Raw genomic sequence first — 22,774 nt, forward strand, 5'->3', positions numbered from 1 at the left:
AAATTAGACATATTGTAAAACAGTGGTCTTCAAATTAGGCTGTTTGTACTTGGTACCTTCTGAGAATACAAAGACATAGGAATCTTCCTTGAAATTAATCTTCTTCTTTAAAGTCATCTGCATGAGGGCTTCCCTGGTGGCTCAGTGGTAAAGAATCCACGTGCCAATGCAGGAGGCACAAGTTTGATCCCTGGTCCGGGAAGATCCCACGTGCCACAGAGCAGCTAAACCTGTGCACCACACGTATTTAGCCTGCGCTCTGGAGCCTGGGAGAAGCAACAACGCAAGCTCGCAGGCCCTAGAGCCTGTGCTCTCCAATAAGGGGAGCCACCGCAATGAGAAGCCGTTGCACTGCAGCTAGAGAGGAGCCCCCACTCACAACAGCTAGAGGAAAAGCCCACGCAGCAAGCAAGACCCAGCACAGCAAAAAAATAAATGAATAAAATTATAAAATAACAATAAAACTCATCTAGTTGGGAAAGGTTGATTTCCTTTCCCTCGCTTACTTTCACCATCGCTCTTCTCCCAGCCATCCAGGATTTTATGCTGATACACTGTGCCAGGGAGTACAAAGTCTCTGAGGCTCAAATAAAGGGCAAACCAAAATACCGGTATTGGTACTGAGAAACTGAATTATTCTAATATTCTGGATATCAAATCTGTTTGCAGGTCAGGTTTTTCTTAATCTGTGGTGTGAACAGAATTGAAAGACTTGTCAGCACCATCAGATAAAATATCCTAAAAAATAATTTTCAAGGACTATTACTACGTTATATTTGACATATAGCTCAAAAGCATTTCAAACAATTGAAGGACATTACTGGAGCTGAATTCCTTAATTCTCATATATTTATTTACAGGCAATATTTTTTAGTACATCCATCGATAGAAATGGAATAGAACTAATGTTGAACTCCATTTTATTCTAGCAATAAAGAAATTTCATCCACAAATAAGCAAATTAATGTTTAAAACCAGAAAAATCTATCTACTTACCAAATGTATTTCTGTGCTTTGATTAATTATACGTGATAATAATTTTTATGATAAATAAATCTGGATGAAAACTTTTTAATACTTTAAGCCTTAGAACTGCAAAAGTAAAAAAGTAAAATATCAATTATTTAAAGACACATACATATTATTTTGGATTTCCCTGACATTTCCAACAAGAAGCAATGGATAGGATATCTCGCAGTTGTCACATACGTCGGTGTCTTTGCTGACAATCCTTTGCCATCCCCCATGCTCCTTTGCCCAGGGGAAGGTCAAGACCAAAGAAGCAGAAGATGAAGGTGGCAACAGCAAGACTGCAGTCAGAGGAAGTTGCTAGATAGTTCCTAAAACGATGCATTTAACCAGAAATGTTAAAGTGTTAGTCGTTCAGTTGTGTCCGCCCCTTTGTGACCCATGGACTGTAGTCCGCCAAGGCTCCCCTGTTCATGGAATTCTCCAGGCGAGAATACTGGAGTGGGTAACTATTCCCTTCTCCAGAGAATCTTCCCGACCCAAGAAACAAACCTGAGTCTCCAGCATTGCAAGCAGATTCCTTGCCATCTGAGCTACCAGGGACGCCCTTAAGAAGCAAAACCTGTTGCCTTTAACAGGTCATGCCCCCCAGTAATTGGTCCTAATCAATGTCCAACCCATCAAGATGAATCATCAGATAATGAAAAGGAAAGTCTGCAAGTCAGACCTCTGAGGAAAGTGATAGTTTGTTCCAAAAGACTAAGACCAGATGGAAGCATATGTCACTTGGTGAAATGTTTAATTTAGCTAGTGTAGCAGTGTCTCCAGTGAACCCAGAAGCAACAATACCATGTGACTTTTTGGGAAAATTATGAATCATTAAATTTCAGAAAGTATTTATTAACCCCCACATGTATCAAAAGACAAAGTGTGTGGTCTGCCATAAACACAGTAAGAGGGAAAATATATATTCATTTAGTGTGCTAAATTAAATTAAATTAGTGTTAACATTAATGACGGTTAAAATAGCACATGTCCACAGCCATGTTAATAAAACTCTCGGAATTAATCATGCATTCTGTGGTTTTATAAAAAATGTTTTCATTGGCTCTTCCATCTGATGCAGCTATAACTCCATGAACAATTCTAAGATACTGACGCCAATTTTCAAACTAATGAAAATATACTTTTTTTCTTTTAAAACAGGTTTCCTCATTGGTGGCACTTACCTTTTACAAATTCAGATCACAAAAGGTTCAGAGATCTAAATCATTACATGGAACAGATATTAAATGGATCATATGAAGTTGGAAACGTATGTTACAATTTACTTTTATATTTTTACATAACATATGGGCTGTTTTATATATTATTACTGGGAGTATTTTTAAATACTTTATACCATCTTTGGTCCTACATTTACTCAACACATGTGCAAATTAAAGTTATCTTGTCAATTCTATGCAAAAACCAACCGGGGTTTTAGCTGAAATTGCATCTTAATATCTTTCAATCCATTGTCATATACCCATTTAAGTATTTTTAGAATGTTCTCTCAATAACAGTTTATTGTTCTATGCATAGAGGTCTTAAAAATATTTTGTTATACCAGATATGGTACTTTTTAAAAATCCTTTTTCACCAGTATATAGATAGAACTGATTTTATATTTTGATGTCTTACCCAGATTTTAGTCTGGTAATTCCTCACTATCTTGTTAGCTATCTGATGCTTTCAAGCAGTTTGAAAACAAATTGTCTAATTATACAAGTTATTCTCACTAGGAGGTCTAGAGTAAATGACTGAATCTACTGTCACTAAAAATGGGAGTTTAGAACTGCAGTCATCACCCACTCAATCCCTCCCCTTCCAGAGATATCTGCCATTCTACCTCTTCACCTCCATCCTGTGTTCTAACAAACCTTGTCTCTCATAGGGACCTGTTTCAGAGGATCTAAGTTTGTGGTCACTTCCCATATGAAAAAGTATTTGAGAATTTCTTGGTGAGATTTTGGTACTACTCACCAGTGATTCTGAGTAGGCTGGAAAATTGAAAAGATATACTACTTCCCAGTTTTGCTCCCTTCTGTCATATGCATCAAAAAAAGGACTCTTAAGATCCCTTCCTATATACACATACATACAACGTACACATGTACACAGAAGATACAGGTCCTTCTGAGGATTCAAGAGAGCACTTGCTCCCTTTACTATTAAATCCTTATCATCATCTTGCATGAAAAGTTCCTATGAGATAAATGTAAGTTACAGAGGCGGGTACCAAGCTAATAGAATCCTCTGGGGTTATTGGCTAGACATAGGACCTTTTAGGGATTTATCTCGGAGAAGGCAATGACCCCCCACCCCAGTACTCTTGCCTGGAAAATCCCACGGACGGAGGAGCCTGGTGGGCTGCAGTCCATGGGGTCGCGAAGAGTCGGACAACTGAGCGACTTCACTTTCACTTTTCACTTTCATGCATTGGAGAAGGAAATGGCAACCCACTCTAATGTTCTTGCCTGGAGAATCCCAGGACAGGGGAGCCTGGTGAGCTGCCGTCTATGGGGTCACAGAGTCGGACACGACTGAAGCGACTTAGCAGCAGCAGCAGCAGGGATTTATCTAGAACATCATCCTTAAGGGTAAAAGGTTATTGTTGTTGTTTAGTTGCTAAGCTGTGTCCAATTCTTTGTGATCCCACAGACTGTAGCCCACCAATTTTGTCCTTGGGATTTCCCAGGCAAGAATACTGGAGTGAGTAGCCATTTCCTTCTCTAAGGGATCTTCCCAACCCAGGGATCAAACCCACATCTTCTGCATTATAGGCAGATTCTTTACTGCTGAACAACCAGGGAAGCCCAAGTGTAAAAGGTACAAGATCTATTAAACTTTTTGCCTTTTGATGAAAGAATGGAGACTGCTTATGGAATATCTTTAGCTAATCCATATATCTGGAATAACTTTAGTGTCCCAATGAGAGAGCGTTTCTAATATTAATCATGCTAGTCAACAAGCTACCACGTTTATGAACAAAATCTCATCTTTGTGCTAATTAATAATGTCCATTTTCTTAAGGCTTTCAGCATGATGGCTTGAGTTACATATATTGTGAAATGGTTACAATAGGTTTAGTTAACATCTACCATCTCCTATAATACAATAAAAAGAAGAGAAAAAAGCAAATTTTTTTCATTTATTTTTATTAGTTGGAGGCTAATTACTTTACAATATTGTAGTGGTTTTTGTCATACATTGACATTTTAAATTTATAAATGTCATAAGATGAACATATAATAGCTCTACCTCTTCTTCATCCTCTCCCCCAAATTTTAGAGTGCTTTTAATTACATCAGTAATTAGCATTTGTAAACTGTCTATTGTTAAGTTGTGAGTATATAAAAGAAGCACTTATATTGACTGCTTCTAGTATGAATTTCTTTATTAAAACAATGAGAACCTCCTATTTCTTTCCCTTCTCCTCTATCCAGGCACCCGGACAGTGAAGCCTTTCAGTTCAGCTCAGTCGCTCAGTTGTGTCTGACTCTTTGTGACCCTGAGGACTGCAGCAAGCCAGGCTTCCCTGTCCATCACCAACTCCCGGAGCTTACTCAGACTCCTGTCCATCGAGTCGGTGATGCTGTCCAATGAGGACATTAACAGACCACTCCTGGATTCTAGTCTCTTTTCCTTTTATTGAAGCATAGTTGACTTGCAATATTATATTAGTTTCAGGTGTACATCATAGTGATTTGATCATTTTTCTGCAGTCTTGATTAAATCCTAGCAGCACTTTGGTATCCTTTGATCTAAGAAACATGCAATATGCAGTCTTTGAACTTCAGTAAGTTAAAGGTATTGTAACAAGAGGACTACAACTAACCCTATAAAAGTGAAAGTCACTGAGTTTTGTCCGACTCTTTGTGACCCTATGGACTGTAGCCTGCCAGGCTCCTCTGTCCATGGAATTCTCCAGGCAAGAATACTGGAACAGGTAACTGTTCTCTTCTCCAGGGAATCTTCTGACCCCATAACTTGGATTTAATAAAGCGCCAAAAAAATCTGTTTTTCTCAGCTGTGCATTCAACAACTTTTCTTCTCCATGTGCAACTTGGGAAAGACATTAGATGAGATTACTTTCCATAGTGTGAACTGTTTTAGTTACATGTTGTATAGCAGATTAAGTCAGTATATATCAAGGTAACCTTACTGAAATTTAAAAATAAAATATATTAATGAACATGTTCAAAATTGTTTCCTAACTGTAGGTTTACTGATTCAGGATGTTGGCTTATTGCTATACCTCCTAGTTGGGTAATATTGTGGTTTGTTGATGAATAGACCTAGTTTAAAAAAAATCCCACAATTCAGATTATAAGCATCCTAAGTCTATTAGAAAAAAAAAAAACACACACACACACAGTTGTCAATAATGATTGTATTAGATTGCATATAGTCAGGATCAAGAAGAGAAAATTTTAAATCCCTATCACCAGTCCCTAAGACTAGTGGTTAAAGCTCAGTTTCTGGACTGTGCTTGGGACGTCGCTTGAAAATTTATAAGACTGCAAAGTATCAGCCTCATCCTCAATAAGAATCTAAATCAGAAACTTTGGTGAGGTACAGCAATGTGTTTTAATGAGCCCTCGAGGGTGTTCTGATCCATGATTGTGGTGGTGTTGTTTTCGGCTCTGCTGGGTCTTCATTGCTTTGCCCTGGCTTTCTCTAGTTGTGGTGAGCAGGGGCTACTATTCATTGTAGCACAAAGGCTTCTCATTGAGGGGGCTTCTCTTGTGAAGCACAGGCTCTAGCCACTAAAGGTTCAGTACTCGTGACAGTGGACTCAGTAGTTGCCACTCACAGGCTCTGGCGCTCAGCCTCAGTAGTTGAAATGCATGGGCTTAGTTGTTCTGCAGCATGCGAAATCTTCCTGGACCTGGGATTGAACCTATGTCCCCTGCATTGGTAGATAGATTTTTTTTTTCATGCACTGCGTCACGAGGGAAACCCCCATGACATATTTGAGAACCATATTTCATAGTCTAGTCATCTTTCCTCTTTTTTTTTTTTTCCAGTTTGGACGTGGACAGATATTTGGTTTCCAATGTAGTAGATATTAAGGTACCCTACTATATTATTGATTTTTAGCAAATCTGAACTCAAGAATATTGTGCTGCAATATTGTTTCCAGGCTGGTAGCTCAGCTGGAGATGCTGTTTTGAATCAAAGGACAAGTGCCTGAGCACTTAAGGAGGTATACTTAACCCAGTTCCCAGTGAGGTAAAGAAGGCATCCCAGGGAGTATGGCATTCAGGTTGTTGTTAAAGGGCAAACATAATAGAAGTTAGTAAATAGCAACTGGGAAAAAGTTGCTCTAGACAAGGGAAATTGCAAGGACAAAGCATCCATTATGGTTACATGTTTTTCTCTTGTTTGGAAGCTTAAAGAAATCAATGACTATATTCACTTAATTTTTATTCATGGATAGCACACTTATAATCTCATCAATATTTAACAAATACTTTAAATGAAAAATAACAGAATTATTAGCATATATTAGCCTATAGGATTTATGTTGTTTTGTAAAACCTAGGGGACTGAAACTTTGCATCTGAAAAGTACTAGCAGTCTCCTAACTTATTCTTACCAGTTTTATTTTAATGCATGTTCCCAAAATACATAATTTATCTTTAATATATAAGCTACCATGCTAGTAAGCAATAAAGGCTTTAAAATTTGTAGAAAATAATGCAAAATTTTGGGGAAATTTTGGATTATATTATAAAATAAATATGAATGCAATTTTGATTTTTTTTTCTCACCCCACTGTATAATCCCACATGAACTCTGTGACCAGAAACCTCTGGCTTGGTAAAGAATGGTCTGGAGAATCTTGCTAGCTGCCAGCTTGAGGACAAGTTCCTTGGTTACCTAGTGCTAAAGCCAGGAACACTGTTTGGTCATGCTTTAAATGATGAGCATTACTGGTGCACTGGGTCATGATTTTACCCTTCAGAAAGATCACTCAGAGCACATCTGTAGTATATCTGCTATGAACAGAGAAAGAAGTGAACAGTATCTGTTCATTATGAGAACAGAACCACATAATAAGCTAACTGAAAATAAAAATGTAAAATGATTGTTGAAACAGCACTAGACAATAGAAAAGCTACACTATACTAAAAGATATACGTAGATATCTTGCAGGTGCATGAATTTAACTGTTTGAGATGGCCAAAACATTCATTAGGAATTTTTCTGTAAATCTTATAGAAAAACTGAAAGAATGTTTTTAGCCAACCCAATATTATACTAGCATACTCAATATAAATTATCTTTTGAATACATTTAGTATTTAGCTCTCAAATCAATGAGTAATGGGAAATAAGTTATAAGAGAGGCTTCTGTTCTAAAGGATCAAGGCAAATGAATTTATGTCACTGGACTTCAAATGCTTTTTGCATATTCAAGAATGTAGTATGTTGAAATCTTAATGTTCTTACTAACTGTGACATTCTCTGAAGGTCATGTCCATTCACTTTGTCATAGTGAAGGACACATGGCTATGACAACTGTCTGCAAGGGATCATGCTGAGAGGACCGTGAATGGGATTGTCATCTTTCAGGCTGAGGGCTGCCTTACAGATCAGATAGTTTTAAAGACTTTTCAGGGTAATTGGCAAAATATCTAGTAATCATTGAAAATGTCAGGCTTTGGCCTTTTTAAGCAGAGGCAAGTGAGTGCAAAGTGAAGAGGCTTCTGATTTCTGGTCCTGGTGTGAATAGGGTAAATATTGAGATCTGTCTTGGTATGGCAACAACAGAGATTTCCTAAGTATATCTGCCTAGAGGATAGGTTCACAGAGAACTGTTCGCAGAGGACTGTCCTGAGAGGGGAAAAGGAAAGGAGTCAGACATATACAGGTAGAGAAGACTTGCAAAGTGAAGTTTATCACCACAAGGTTTAATGAATAGTGTTACAGCTCGTCATGATCACAGCTGCACTGAGATGGCTGAACAGAACTACCAGAGGACCTCAGTTTTCATCACATTCACATTTACTACTAAATTAAAGTGCTACTGAAGAGGCCCCAAGAAGAGATGCTTTTATTTTGTCTTGTGCTGTTCTTACATTCTATTGGCAAATATTTAGGGAAAACATGGCTGAAGAAATTTCAAGCACCACTTATTCTTGTTTTAGGATTAGGATGTAGGATTTGAATGGGAAAAAAAAGGAGGAGAAGAAAAAAGAAGAGATATTTATATCATCAAACATGAGATACTACTGTGAAATCACAGATCCCAGAAATGCTCGAAGACTATGTCAACCACTTTCTAACCCTGGACTTCCAAAGAGAGCAATCTTATTTTGTGCCATAAAAGTATCAGGCAAAAGGAAGCTGATATGATGGGTGTGAGTCTCACAAAGTAACACTTTGCTAATAGTTGAAATGAATTTTGAAAAATGAGTATTTGAAGTACAAGAAAATACCTTCCTAAGATGTAAATCCTACATCTGCTTCTTAATTGTCCTTTCTATATAACAAAATAAAGTAGTGCTAGATTAACAAAGATAAAATCAATAAAAATTCAATCTGAGGACTGGAATAATAAAGACTATTAATACTTTCAAAATCTACTGTCTCTGTCACTCAACAAATGTTTTTCGATTGCCTACATTGTATACTTCCTGACCAAGAAACCAAAATAGTACCTACTGATGAAGTGTTTCATGGGGAGGTTTTAAAAAGTATGTTCTAAGGTCAGTCTTTAGAGATGCTGGTCATACAGGCAAAGCAAGATACAGGTATACACCAGTTTATTGCACTTCACTTTATCTGCCATGCACAGGTATTATGTTTGTTTTACAAATTGAAGCTCATGGCAACCCCACTTTAAACAAATCTATTGGTGCCATTTTCCCAACAGAATATGCTCAGTTTGTGTCTTGTGTCACATTGTGGTGATTCTCAAAACATTTCAATCTTTCTATTATTGTATTTGTTTTGGTGATCTGAGAAAAGTGATCTTTGATATCACTATTGTAATTGTTTTGGGAGGGTGCTACAAACTGGACCCATATAAGACTCTGAACCTTTGTGTGTTCTGACTGGTCCACATTGCTGACTAGCCCTGCCTTCTTCTCTCTCTCTTTCTCTTTCTCTCTTGCCACCACCATCCTTGGGCCTCCATATATTCTCTGAGACACAAAAATATTGAAATTAGGCCAATGAGTAACCCTACAATGGCCTCTAGATGTTCAAGTGGAAATAAGAGTTGCACATCTCACACTTTAAATCAGAAGCTAGAAATGATCAAGCTTAGTGAGAAAGGCATACTGAAAGATGAGATGGTCTGAAAGCTAGGCCTCTTGCACCAAATCCTCAGTCAAGTTGTGAATGCAAAGCAAAAGTTCTTGAGGGAAATTAAAAGTACTAGTCCAGTGAACACATGAATCACAAGAAATAGAAACAGCCTTACTGCTGATAAGAGAAAGTTTTTGTGGTCTGGATAGGAAATCAAATCAGCCACACATTCCCTTAAAACAAAGAGCAAGACTTTAACTCTCTTCAGTTACATGAAGGCTGAGAGAGGTGAGGACGCTGCAGAAGAAAAGTCTGAAGCTAGCAGAGGTTGGGTCATGAGGTTTAAGGAAAGGAGTTGTCTCTATAACCTCAAAGTGCAAGATGAAGCACAAGTGCTGATACAGAAGCCCCAGCAAGTTATCCAGAAGATCTAGCTAGGATAATTGATGAAGGTGGCTATACTAAACAACAGATTTTTGGTTTAAACAAAACACCGTTCCTTTGGATGAAGATGCCGTGCAGGACTTTCACAGATAGAAGTCAATGCATGGCTTTAGAATTTCAAAGCTCAAGCTGACTCTTGTCAAGGGAGAGTAATTACACTAATACAGCTGGTGTTTAAGTTGAAACTAGTGTTCATTTGCAATTCCAAAAAACCTAGGGCCCTCAAACAGTATGCTAAATCTACTGTGCCCTCTGGTCTGTAAATGAAACAACAAAGCCTGGATGACATCTGTTTACACATCTGTTTACAACATGGTTTACTGGATATTTTAAGCCCATTGTTTAAGAACTATTGCTGAGGAAAAAAAAAATTCTTTTTAAAATATCACTGTTCACTCACAGTGCACTGAATGGATACGGACAATGAGATTAATGTTGTTCATGCCTGCTGATACAACACCCATTGTGCAGCCCATGGATCAAGGAGCAATTTTGACTTTCAAGTCTTATTAGGTTGATGCAAAAGTAATTGTGGTTTCGGATCATGAATCATCATAACCAGACTTGAACACATCTTTATTAATCAAAATAGGAACCATTACAAGTAACACATTTTTGACAATGAGAAGTTTGCTTATTCCTGTAGCATAAAAATCTGTGCTTCAGGATTTGATGAATTCTTGCAAAGCACTTTCTGCCTCCTGCTGGCTGTGGGAGCATTTTCCCTGCAAAAAGTTGTCAAGATGCTTGAAGAAGTGGTAGTCGGTTGGCAAGAGCTCAGGTGAATATGGTGGATGAGGCAAAACTTCGTAGCCCAATTCATTCAATTTTTGAAGCATTGGTTGTGTGACGTGCAGTCGGGTGTTGTTGTGGAGAAGAACTGGGCCCTTTCTGTTGACAAATGCCAGCTCTAGATGTTGTGGTTTTCCATGCATCTCATTGATTGGCTGAGCATACCTCTCAGATGTAATGGTTTTGCCGGAATTCAGAAAACTGTAGTGGATGAGACCGGCAGCAGATCACCAAACAGTGACCATGACCTTTTCTTGGTGAAGTTTGGCTTTGGGAAGTTCTTTGGAGCTTCTTCTCAGTCTAGCCACTGAGCTGGTCACCGCTGGTTGTCGTATAAAATCCACTTTGCATTGCACATCACACTCCAGTTGAAAAATGGTTCATTGTTGTTGTGTAGAATCAGAGAAGACAACGCTTAAAAATGACAATTTTTTTGATTTTCAGTCAGCTCATGAGGCCCCCAATTATCAAGCTTTTCCCCCTTTCCCACTTGCTTCAAATGCCAAACAACCATAGAATGCTTGACGCTGAGTTCTTTGGCAACTTCTCATGTAGTTTTAAGAGGATCAGCTCCGATGATGCTCTCAATTGGTCATTGTCACCTTCTGATGGCTGGCAACTGTTCTCCTCATCTTCAAGGCTCTCATCTCCTTTGCAAAACTTCTTGAACCATCACTACACTGTATATTCATTAGCAGTTCCTGGGCCAAATGTGTTGATGGTGCAAGTTGTCTCCACTGCTTTATGATCCATTTTGAATTCAAAGAAGAAAATTGCTCAGATTTGCTTTTTGTCTTAGCATCATTTCCATAGTCTAAGGTAAATATCAAATAAACAGCAAGTAATAGGTCATTAGCAAAAAATATAAACCAAGAAATGCACATTAAAATGGTGTGTAACATGACCACATTTATTAAGAATGCATTCCAATATCAAATGGCAAATTTACACAATGCAAAAACTGCAATTACGTTTGCACCAACATTAATATTTAAGAAAAACATTTTTTAAGGCTATAGTTGCTATAGATAGTGATTCCTCCGATGATCTGGGCAAAGTCAACTGAAGCTCTCCTGGAAAGGATTCACCATTCTAGATGCCATTAAGAACATTTCATGACTCCTGGGAAGAGGTCAAGATATCAACATTCACAGTTTAGAAGAAGTTGATTTTAGCCCTCATGGATGACTTTGAGAGGTTCAAGACTTCAGTGGGGGAAGTAACTACAGGTATGATATAAACAGCAAGAGAGTTAGATTTGGAAGTGGAGATTGAAGATGGGACTGAATTGCTATAATCTTATGATGAATCTTTAACAGACAAAGAGGAGTCGCTTCCTATGGTTAAGCAAATCAACTTGTTTCTTGAGGTGGAATCCACTCTTGGTAAAGATGTCATGAAGATTGTTGAAATGACAACAAAAACTTTTAAATATTACATAACCTTAGTTGATAAAACAACAGCACAGCTTGAGCAGATTGACTACAATTTTAAAAAACTTTCTACTGTGGATAAATGCTATCAAACAGTGTTGCCTGCTACAGAGAAATCATTTGTCAAAGAGGCATCATGTCATCTTATACAACCACCCCAACCTTCAGCCTGATTAGTCAGCAACCATCAACAGCAGGGTAAGACCCTCCACCATTCAAAGGATTACAATTTGCTGAAGGCTCAGATGATAGCATTCTTTTAGCAATAAAGTATTTTTAAACAAGTTATGTATGTTTTTTAAAGACATATTGCTATTGCTCACTTAATAGACTACAGTATATTATAAACATCACTTTTATATGCACTGGGAAACCAAAAAGTTTGTGTGACTCACTTTATTGCTATATTCACTTTATTATGGTGTTCTGAAACTGAACCTACAATATCTCCAAGGTATGACTGTATCTAGCTAGGTATCTGTGTGGTTTTTTAAGAACCTGTTTCTGACATGGGCTTCCCAAGTGGTGCTAGCAGTAAAGAACCTGCCTACCAATGCAGGAGACATAAGAGACGTGAGTTTAATCCCTTGGTTGGGAAGATCCCCTGGAGAAGGAGGGCATGGCAAAGCACTCCAGTATTCCTTGCCTAGATAATCCCACGGACAGAGAAGCCTGGGGCTATAAGTCCATAGGGTCACCAAGAGTCAGACACAACTGAAATGACTGAGCACACACACACGTTTCTGACACCACCGGGTTTGGGAAATTCTGCTCTAGAAATTCAAAAGCTGAATCAGATATGTACACTGCTCTAAGAAAATTACAATCCTTGTCCATATTCTGTGTATGTTGATATGTTCTGGAGCTTCATAAAGACACAATTTCACACGTGGGGGTTTTCTTTCCTTTATTGCTAAGGAACTTTATGGGGGTTTTCCTGGTGGCTCAGTGGTAAAGAATCCACCTGCAATACAAGAGAGGCAGGTTCAATCCCTGGGTTGGGAAGATTGCCCTGCAGAAGGAAACGGCAACCCACTCCAGTATTCTTGCCTGGAAAGTCCCATGGACAGAAGAGCTTGGAGGGCCATAGTCCACAGGGTCACAAAGAATCAGACATGACTTAGCGACTAAACAACAACGAACTCTATGCATCTGATCCATTACTTGTTATACATATTATACAGTGATAGAACACTAATAATTTGACAGGGACATCAGCAGATGCTGACTAGCTTTAATAAGCAGTGTGACCTGACTGACCGCCCAGGTTCTCCATGATGTATAATGTCAATTTTCAATTATCTTCAAATAGATTAACCACAGTGAAAGCTTAAGTGTCTCCATATGCTGGCGTATGCTTCTCTGATTCCATTTGTTTATATCCAAGGAATGAAAACTTATTTTAAGAGCAGCTAAATAAACATTATTGGCCTAAAAATCACATAAATAACTCCAAAGTAAATCATGTTATTTTGAGATTTTTAAAAAACTGTAATATTGATGCATTTCTTCCCTTCTCTCTTATGTTTTAACAGAGCTATCTGCATAAACACTAAAATCTATAAAGTCAGGGATATAACATATATTGTAATTATTTTAAGTGATATGGACAACTTTAGAGGACTTGTTTACATACACATATTTTTCCTCTTCCAATAAGACAGTTAATTTACAATATTTATAAAATAAATTTACAATATCTCTGCTGAATACTCCTGTGATAGAATTATCTTTATTTCTGACCCTGGAAAAATCCTCATAAAAATACTTTTCTTCTTCCATAGCTGCTTATCAATGGCGATGTAGGAAAGACAAATTATTATGTCTATACATTAAAGACTGCAGTCTTTTTTAGTTATGTGAAGCATTTATTTGTAACTATTTAAAAATATTTTATATCACTGTACATAACTCTGTAAAGGCTTTTAAGTTTTTACTGATCACTTACTATGTATAACACTCTAGATTAAAAACTTTAAATTGGTTGTAGAGAACAAATTGAAAAGAGTAAAATAATGCAATATATTCTTTACTCTCAATGAGTTTATAATATGGTGATAAATACAGACATGAACATATAAATAATAGATGGCAGTGAGTGGAAAAGGAGGAGAAAAGAAAGTAGTAGGTGCATCTTGAATATGAAACTGGACAACCTTATCTTACTAAAATAAAATATTATATACCCTTTCAGGGGCATACTCAATTGTAAGCAGTCTTGTTTTCTTGTTAAGGAAATGAGATGAAAAGACTGCCTTGAAGTCCAGTCTCAAGTATCAGAGTTAAGTTAGATGGGAGAGATGTCTCTGAAGGTTTTATCTGAACCCAAGATATATGTGTATCATATGTGTATCAATTACCAATGATACACATATGTGTATCATCAGTAAAACCAAGAGCAACTCAAATACAGGGATGACTATGAATCCCTGAGACCATCATTCTCTCCCCTCTTTCTCTCTCTCTTCTTTCCATTCCCCTTCTCCACACACAAATTGGTTGATAAAACAGACATAAATGAGGACTATAGTTACACACCATTCCACTTTCTTCTAATGAGGCTGCAAGCACCAACTGAGACATCCTCGCCCTCCATCTCCTTGGTTTTTGATTGCTTGTTTAGCTTGACTCCTGTCTCTCAAACTGATTGAAACTTCTTTGGTTCTTTCAATGTGTGTAGTTTCATTCCACAAGTAAACTTGATAGTCGTGATAACAGGAATTCCCTTTGTTTCTTTAAATTTTGCTCTGTTTTGGTTAAATTATGTTCTAAACTAAGTAAGACCTTTATAAAGGGCAATATAAACATGTAATAAAAGTTACAGCAAATGATTGCAGTATCTAAACAAATGTGTTCCCACATTGGAGTTTAGCTAAGATAAACCAACAGCTGTTGTCTGAAAACTTTTAAAAACCATATTCACTGTGATTTTTAGCTCTTCTCAGTCTTATTGCTTATTTCTAGTAGTCCCTTAAAATAAGGAATGCTATCACTTACGGCATAAGCAATATTATTTTTTTAAGCAGAAATCAAACGTCAAAATAAATCCAAATGGGTAAATCCTGTCTTAATAGTGAACATATGTTTCTTGTTCTCTGCTTGCTAAACCCAGATGTTAATTACTGCATTTGTTACTATATTGCTCTTTTCCTATTTGAAGCTGGCTGAGATTACGATGCAGGCAGGATAAATGTCATATGTGTATCATCAGTAAAACCAAGATTATTTTTCAGAGTCTGGAAAAATGCTGATGCCATTTTAGAGCCAGGATTATAAAAGATTCCTTAGAAGTTCACTATTTTTCATAGTGCCATTCTTCCAAGTAACTCCAATACAAATATAGTGGGTTGAACTACATTAAAGACTGGACATTCTGACAAGCTGCTCTATGAAAAAAGCAATAAAATATAATTACTGTTCAACTTTGATTTAAAACTCTTAAGGGAATTCATTTTTAAATTCACATTTTTACAGCGCTTCATGGCGGTTGAGAGAGATAGATTTAGCTTATTGTTTTAACTTGCTGGAACTAAATCTTGCAGTCAATTCTAGATGTTGGCTGGCCAGTTAATAAATAGGAATTCTTAATGTGTTATTTTAAAGAAAGAAAAAAATGATCTCAGTGTCATATTACATTACTTCTGATCTTTGCAAGGATTTAACTCTCTGTGGACTTTAAGAACAAGAATAAATTCATATGATATTAGAAAAACACTTAGGTTTTGGTGATTTTGAATTGATCAACTCTCTCAAAAATCAATTATTGTAAATTACAAATGACTTGATAATATAATTGGTAAACAAACTATTAATATGAGCTCTGAGTTTGAAATATAAGCTGATGCAGATTTTGGTTTAAAATTGCTCAGTTGGCTTTTAGATTTACTTTTTACTGACTGAATTTCTAATTTAAAAACACATTATTAGACAGTAAGAATCCTATATTAGTTAAATAAACATCTACTTTAACAAAGAAAAAATATGTATAACCTCATAGAGTATTTAATATAGCTTAGTGCATTTACCTGGATCACTGATATCAAAGTTCAATAACTTTAGAATCGTTTAAGATAAATACCAACCATGTATGAATTTATTCACGAAATATATAATGTTTTACATAGGAGGGATGTTCCAAATACTTAACAACTGTTAGGGCACACAAACTGATTAATCAGGATAAATGCAGACCAACAACCCACATTTATGGCCATACAAGATTGCATTGGTTGAATGTTTGCTGTGATGGATAAAACTACAGGAGGAGCAGTGGAGATTGAGGGTTTTCAAGAGTTTGGATCAAAATATACTCAGTTGCCTGTGAGGCTTCTAAGTAGAGATGTCAAGTAGAAAATTGACTGTTTTGAGTTGAGGGGAAAAGAGAGACTGGAAATATAAATATTGGAGTTTCAGGTAATAATTTGTTTTTCTTGCCATGAGAGTGGATATTACTTAGGGTGAAAATGTAAATATTAAAGAGAAGAGGTCTGAGGATGAGACCATGTAAAATTTTAAAATTTGAGATGATGGAAGACAGGCAATCTAAGAGACTGGGAAAAAGCAACCTGTTGGAAACCGAAAGAATCTGGTGCCTGGAATCCAAGAGAAGGAAATATTTCAAAGAAGAAGGAATGACGCTGTTTCAGATGCTACTGATGGGTCAAAAATTGAGAACTGACCACTAGATTAGCAAAATGGATATCTTTGGTGAATTTACTAAGACAGTTTGATGCTAGTGTTGGGAACAAAAACCTGATTAAAATGGGCTCAAAAGAGAATGTGAAGAGAGAAATTTGGGGTAGAAAGAAGAAAACAATCCTTGCAAAATCTTTGCTCTAAGGATGAGGAGGGGGGGAATAGTGTGCAGGGAAATGTAAGTGAAGAATTTTTTTTATTGAAATGAATGATATGTATAAGCTGGTAGGAAAACCCACTAAAGAATCAAAAATTGGTGATGCACTTAGCCAGATATCAGAGTGATGACCTAAAGTAGAGAAGAAGGCATGCTATCTGGTGCCCAAATCAGTCTCAGATTACAGCACAGGCAGCCCACCTACATAGCAGACAAAATGGCAGAGGTATGGTAAGATGATAGATGTTGGGAGCTTATAAAAATTCTTCTCTGCTGCTGTTTTTTCTATCAACAAGAAGACTGAAAGAGGGAGAAAGCATGTTCGCCTTTCGAGGAGTGAGGTTAAGACATTAAATAGTCCTATAGGTGAATGGAAGCGTAAATGGGATAGTGATATGTGTAAAACTGCCAGAAAATCTTGAGTGCCAATTCGATGGTAGTGGGCATGAGGTGACAGTAAGATCAGTAAGCATGGGTGAGTGATTTTCTTCAGTGACCTTCTTCAGGCCTGTTACGGTTGCAGAGTTGGCAGAGAGTAACCAGAGTTATTTTGTTTTTGTTTTTTTGCAAGTGAATGATAACGTAAAGGGGGAAAGGGTCAAGAAGTTGAAAGGAGGATGCAGAGAGTTGTTATAAGTATCGACCATGTGATCCATATTGGCCAAGGAAAGATATGAGAATATGAGAGGGGTTAAGTTCAGTGTAAAGGTCAACAGATTGTTCGAGTTATTTAACTAGAGGAAGTGAGCTGAAAAGGAAGGAGCTGTTGCATGTAGCCTCAGAGGCTAGAAATCAAGGCAATGGAAGAGCTTCAGTCATATTGATCAAGATAAGATCAAGAGAACAAAAGTGAGTGATGCAGTGAGATGCAGAATAAGATTACTGGATGAAATGATTTTTTTTTAAAAAGGATGTTTTGTGTCAATAATAAAATAAATGGCTGATTCATGTCAATGTACGGCAAAAACTACAATATTGTAAAGTAATTGGAAAGAAAAAATGAAAAAAAAAACACATAAGTGTGAATTGTGACTGGTACTATTAGAGAAAATGACAATGTTCCAGGATTTAAAATGTTCTTGGAATAAAAGCCAGTGACCTAGAGGTCAGTAGACAAGTGAAACAAGAGGGAGAGGGCTGTGTAGTAGACATGAATATTCAAAGCAGGGCATTTTTAGACAGGAAGCAAGTGCAGAGATTAGAAGAGCAAGGAGATGCAAGGAGGAGACCTACCCCATCACCAGGACCAGGGTTATAAAGGGAAATGTGAGACAACACTACCATCATCTCAGAAACTTACAAGGAAAGCAGAATGGAATACTTGGAGGATAGAATATGTTGAACTTACAGGGATTTTGCTGATGACATTCTCTAAGTCTGGCTTCTGTTTTTCCTTTCCTCCACAATGCAGTACTGTAAACTTTCTAAGAAATATCTTAGAAATATACTTATGGCATATAAGTATATTGTGTGTGTTAGTTGCTCAGTCATGTCCGACTCTTTACAACCCCGTTGATGCAGCTCGCCAGGCTCCTCTGTCATGGAATCTTCCAGACAGGAATACTGGAGTGGGTTGCCATTCCCTTCTCTAGAATATATAGTATATAAGTATAAAATATCATATTTTCCTGTTTATAACTCATCAATATATCCCAGTTGCTTTACGCTTGTGCAAAAGACTAGAGTGCCCTAGGATTCCTGCAAAACTCTCTGTAGACATACCTGTCCCCCTAGGTATTCTTCATGTCTATAGGTCATTGGCAGTGGTAACACAGTTGAACCTGGGCATACTGATTATACTCTACATTCTTTTTTATACTAATTTCAATCAGTCAATCCCTTATGAGTTCTGATATTCAGTTTTCTCATTTCTAGAATGAAGTAGAGATTTTCCTCTGAGAAACTATTACCATTTGAAGAATTAAACAGAAAAGTAACATTCTTTATGATGGGAGAATGTTGTAGGTATGTCAGGATATTTAGAATAAGTAGCCTTATTCATTAATTGCCAATTGTACTCTCTAGTCATTGAGACAACCAAAAGTGTGCCCATACATCTTTAAGCATCTCACACTGTAAGTTAGCTAGATAAAATGCAAGCTGCCCAGTTAAATCTGAATATGAGATAAACAAATTTCTGGGTCAGATGGTAAAGAATCTGCCTGCAATGTGGGAGACCCAAGTTCTATCCCTGGGTCAGGAAGATCCCTTGGGGAAGGGCATGGCAACCCACTCCAGTGTTCTTGCCTGGAGAATCCCATGGATAGAGGAATATGGCTGGCTACAATCCAGGGAATTGCAAAGAGTTGGACATAGCTGAATGACTAACACTTCCACTTTTCACACTGCAAATATTGCATGGATGTTATCTTTTTTTAAAGCATATATATTTAAAAAAATATTGATTGATTTATCTGGCTGTGCCAGGTCCTAGTTGCAGCATGCAGGATCTTCAATTTTCATTGTGGCATGCAGGAATCTTTTAATTGAAGCATGTGGGATCTAATTCCTTGACCAGGGACAGAATCCAGCTCCCCTGCATTGGGAGCAGAGACTTAGACACTGGACCACCAAGGAAGTCACAAGCATCATCTGTTTTTATTTATTGTATCTGGCAGCTCTACATTTGGAGAGCCCTGCAGACTAGGAGTTTATCTATGGTCCATGTAAACAAGGCACCCAGAGTTGCTCAGTATACAGTCTACATGACTAAAGACAGCCACACTGCCTGGTGGTCAGTACATATGCAACTGAAAACACTGGTTCAGGTTATCAGTGAAAGCAATCATAGCACTAACATTTCGATAATTCTCCAAACTCTCCAGTAGTGCAATGTGCTAAAAAGCTGTGGGATACATGTACACAAGTAAAACCAAATGTGAGAAAAAATTTAATTGATTATTTTGAAATCCAGTAATATTAATTTTCCTATCCTATCATCATTTTTATTGATTTTTTTTTCCCTTCCATTGACACTGGATCATGTTTCTCATCGAGTGAAAACCATCTTGCCACAAGAAGAAATTAGCGCTAAGCATGTCAACCACACCTGGAATTACAAATGAGGGTTTCAAGGATATGACAGTGTAAACACAAGGGAATAATTAGCTAGTGGTGACATTTCAGACACTAATTGGGGAGATATTCTGCCTACTACTGAAGTTTAATAACCATCAGGAGGTGAGGTCAAAATGTTGCCAAAATGAGAATAACTGACTGGTTGGCAAAAACCAATGGAGGTCAGATTTCCTTCCACAAATTCTGCACTACCTGAAATTTGACTTCAGACTCTCAAACTAAAAAGCTTGATTTGGTTAGCTCTCTGAATATGGATATATTTCTTAAAGATAGATTATTAAACAAGTTCATAAGAGATAAACATGTAGAGATCAAAATTGCTAATCAACTAGTTTATAATGATACATAAAACTGCTACACAGATAAAAATATTTCCATTAGAAGACCAATGTATTCTATATCTGAAATTGGATCTCGGTTTTTATTAATAAATATCTATTTAGTAAAACTACTCTATTAGATATGAGTAAATAAATTATCTCTGCTCTTGATATCACACTGACTAGCCTAAATGAGTAGAGAAGAGAGAATGTGATAAAACTTGGGCAAGTGGGTGGACAGAAGTGGAAAGGATGGAGAAAGGAACACGTGAGAGGTGAGCGAGCATGAGGAAATACAGTTCAGTATAGTGGTGGCACCGTGGTAAGGCATCCGCCTGCAATTAAGGAGATATGGGAGACATGGGCTTGATCCCTGGGTCAGGAAGATTCCCTGGAGGAGGAACTGGCAACCCACTCTGGTATTCTTGCCTGGAAAATCCCATGAACAGAGGAGCCTGGTGGGCTTCAGTCCATAGGGTTGCAAAGAGTCAGACACTACTTAGTGACTGAGCATGCATGCACAGGAAGAAGTAGCAAATCAAGGAAAAAGAAAATGCATTTAGTTGTATACTTTGGGGGTTTTAATTATCTTTAGAACAGTCGAGGAAGCCAATAAAAAGATATTTCAATATACTGAAGTAGAGGGCTGAGACTCAAGAGATAGAATGGAGATAAAGGTGTAGATTTGTGAATCATTATAAGGTCTATTGTTTAAAAATAGTTATGTATTTATTCATTTGTTTATTTGACTATGCCGGGTCTTAGCTGTAACATGTGAACTCTCAGCTGCACCGTGTAGGATCTAGTTCCTTGACCAGTTATCAAATCAAGGTTCCATGCATCGGGAGTTCAGTCTTACCCCTAGACCACCAGGGAATATAGAAACCACCAAAGGGGATAACATTACCCAGAAAGAACATGTTAGAACAATGAGAGAAATGAGCCTAGAAGTGAAGGACACTAGAACTGAAGTTATAAGCAAAAAGAAAAGGAGCCTGAAAAAAAGTGTAAGAAGAGATGGCAGGACAAATGGAAGAAAAACTGAGAGAACAAGAAAGCAAGTGAAAGAGAATTTTTCACGAAAAATGGGGTAGCTATATATATATATATAAAGGGCCAAGAAAATCTCCATTGGATTTGGTTGGGGCAGGGGGAAGACTGTAAACAAGAGAAATGATGGTATGAGCATTTTCAAAGTTCAATTAATGACAGAAACCTGAGTGTGGTAGATCATAAAGTGAGAGGAAGTTGAAGAAGTGGAATCAGTGTGAGTACTGACAGCTCTTCCCGTTAAGTTTGTGTCAAAGAGGAGAAAAATAACAGGACTTGAAAAGGACATTAATGACAAGACATTGTTTTTGTATGAGTATACTTTGCGTGGTTTGAGAAATTTTATAACTCATCTGGGGTACCATGTCAGTGTAAAAGCTGTCCTACTCTTCCACACTTAGAAAACTCTGACTTTTTTTTTAACTTGTCTAGTGGGAAAATAGGATACTGAAAACTGAAACTGAAAGTCGTTCAGTTGTGTTTGACTCTTTGTGACCCCACGGATGGTACAGTCCATGGAATTCTCCAGGCCAGAATACTGGAGTGGGTAGCCTTTCCCTTCTCCAGGGGATCTTCCCAACCAAGGGATCAAACCCAAGTCTCCCGCATTGCAAGTGGATTCTTTACCAGCTGAACCATAAGGGAAGCCCTAGAAAAATAAGATGGTACCAGCTAAATTGGGTCCTTATTGTTTCTGTCCAAGTTAATATTGTGAAGGCGATTACTCCTTATGGACATATTAATCGTCCTTCTCTCTCTTTCTGGAATAAAACTTGGAAAGAATGGAAATGGTGAAGGAAAAATTCTCTAGCAATAACTGTTAGGGCTTTAGTCTTTTCATGCTTTATGTATACTGTGGCCACCCTTGCAGTTACTTTTAAATAAGATGCTATTAATAAAATAGACAGAAATATAAACATCATAAAAAGAGAAATATGGTTGTAAAATGAAAAGAAATGGCCATACTTGATTCTTGAGAGAAAGAAGGAAAGAGAGAGGAAGGAAGGAAGAAGGCAAGAATGAGAGGGAAGGAGGGAGAGGAAGGAGGAAGGAAGAAAAAGACTATAGACTGGGATATTCTACAAGGTTCTTGAGGAGAAAGGTATAGCATCTGGGACACTGAAGGACATGAGCAGCATTCAATGGTGTTTTAGTTTGCAAGGTCTGCCATAACAAAGTACCATATGCTGGGTGACTTAAAACAACAGAAATGCATTGCATCACAGTGCTAGAAGCTATGAATGAACACCTGAAATCAAGGTGTCACGGGGTTGATTTCTTCTGACAGGTGTGAAGGAAGAACCTATCCCAGGCTCTCACCACGGATTGTAGATGATAGATGGCCATCTCCTCCCTGTCTCTCCACACCATCTTTGCAGCATAAAATGTGTCTAAATTTCTTTATAAAGACACCAGTCATATCAGATGAGAGGTCCACCCTCCACCATATGACCTCATCCTAACTTAACTATTTATATCTACAGTTATCCTATTTCCAAAGAAGTTCACATTCTGAGCTACTGTGGGTTAGGA

At 37.5% G+C, this 22,774-nt stretch overlaps 1 protein-coding gene across 5 annotated transcripts in view; it reads left to right on the forward strand.

Moving 5' to 3' along the window:
- The window catches only part of PIK3C2G (phosphatidylinositol-4-phosphate 3-kinase catalytic subunit type 2 gamma), a 440,932-nt gene that overhangs the window by 362,132 nt on the left and 56,026 nt on the right, over nt 1-22,774 (forward strand). For all 5 annotated transcript variants that reach the window (XM_070453682.1, XM_070453686.1, XM_070453683.1 and 2 more), the window contains one exon: nt 2,176-2,284. In XM_070453682.1, coding sequence (XP_070309783.1) covers nt 2,176-2,284 — 109 coding nt within the window. The remainder of the gene's footprint in view (nt 1-2,175; nt 2,285-22,774) is intronic.

Source organism: Odocoileus virginianus, chromosome 23, assembly GCF_023699985.2.
Source record: "Odocoileus virginianus isolate 20LAN1187 ecotype Illinois chromosome 23, Ovbor_1.2, whole genome shotgun sequence".
Classification (NCBI taxonomy): Eukaryota; Metazoa; Chordata; class Mammalia; order Artiodactyla; family Cervidae; genus Odocoileus; species Odocoileus virginianus.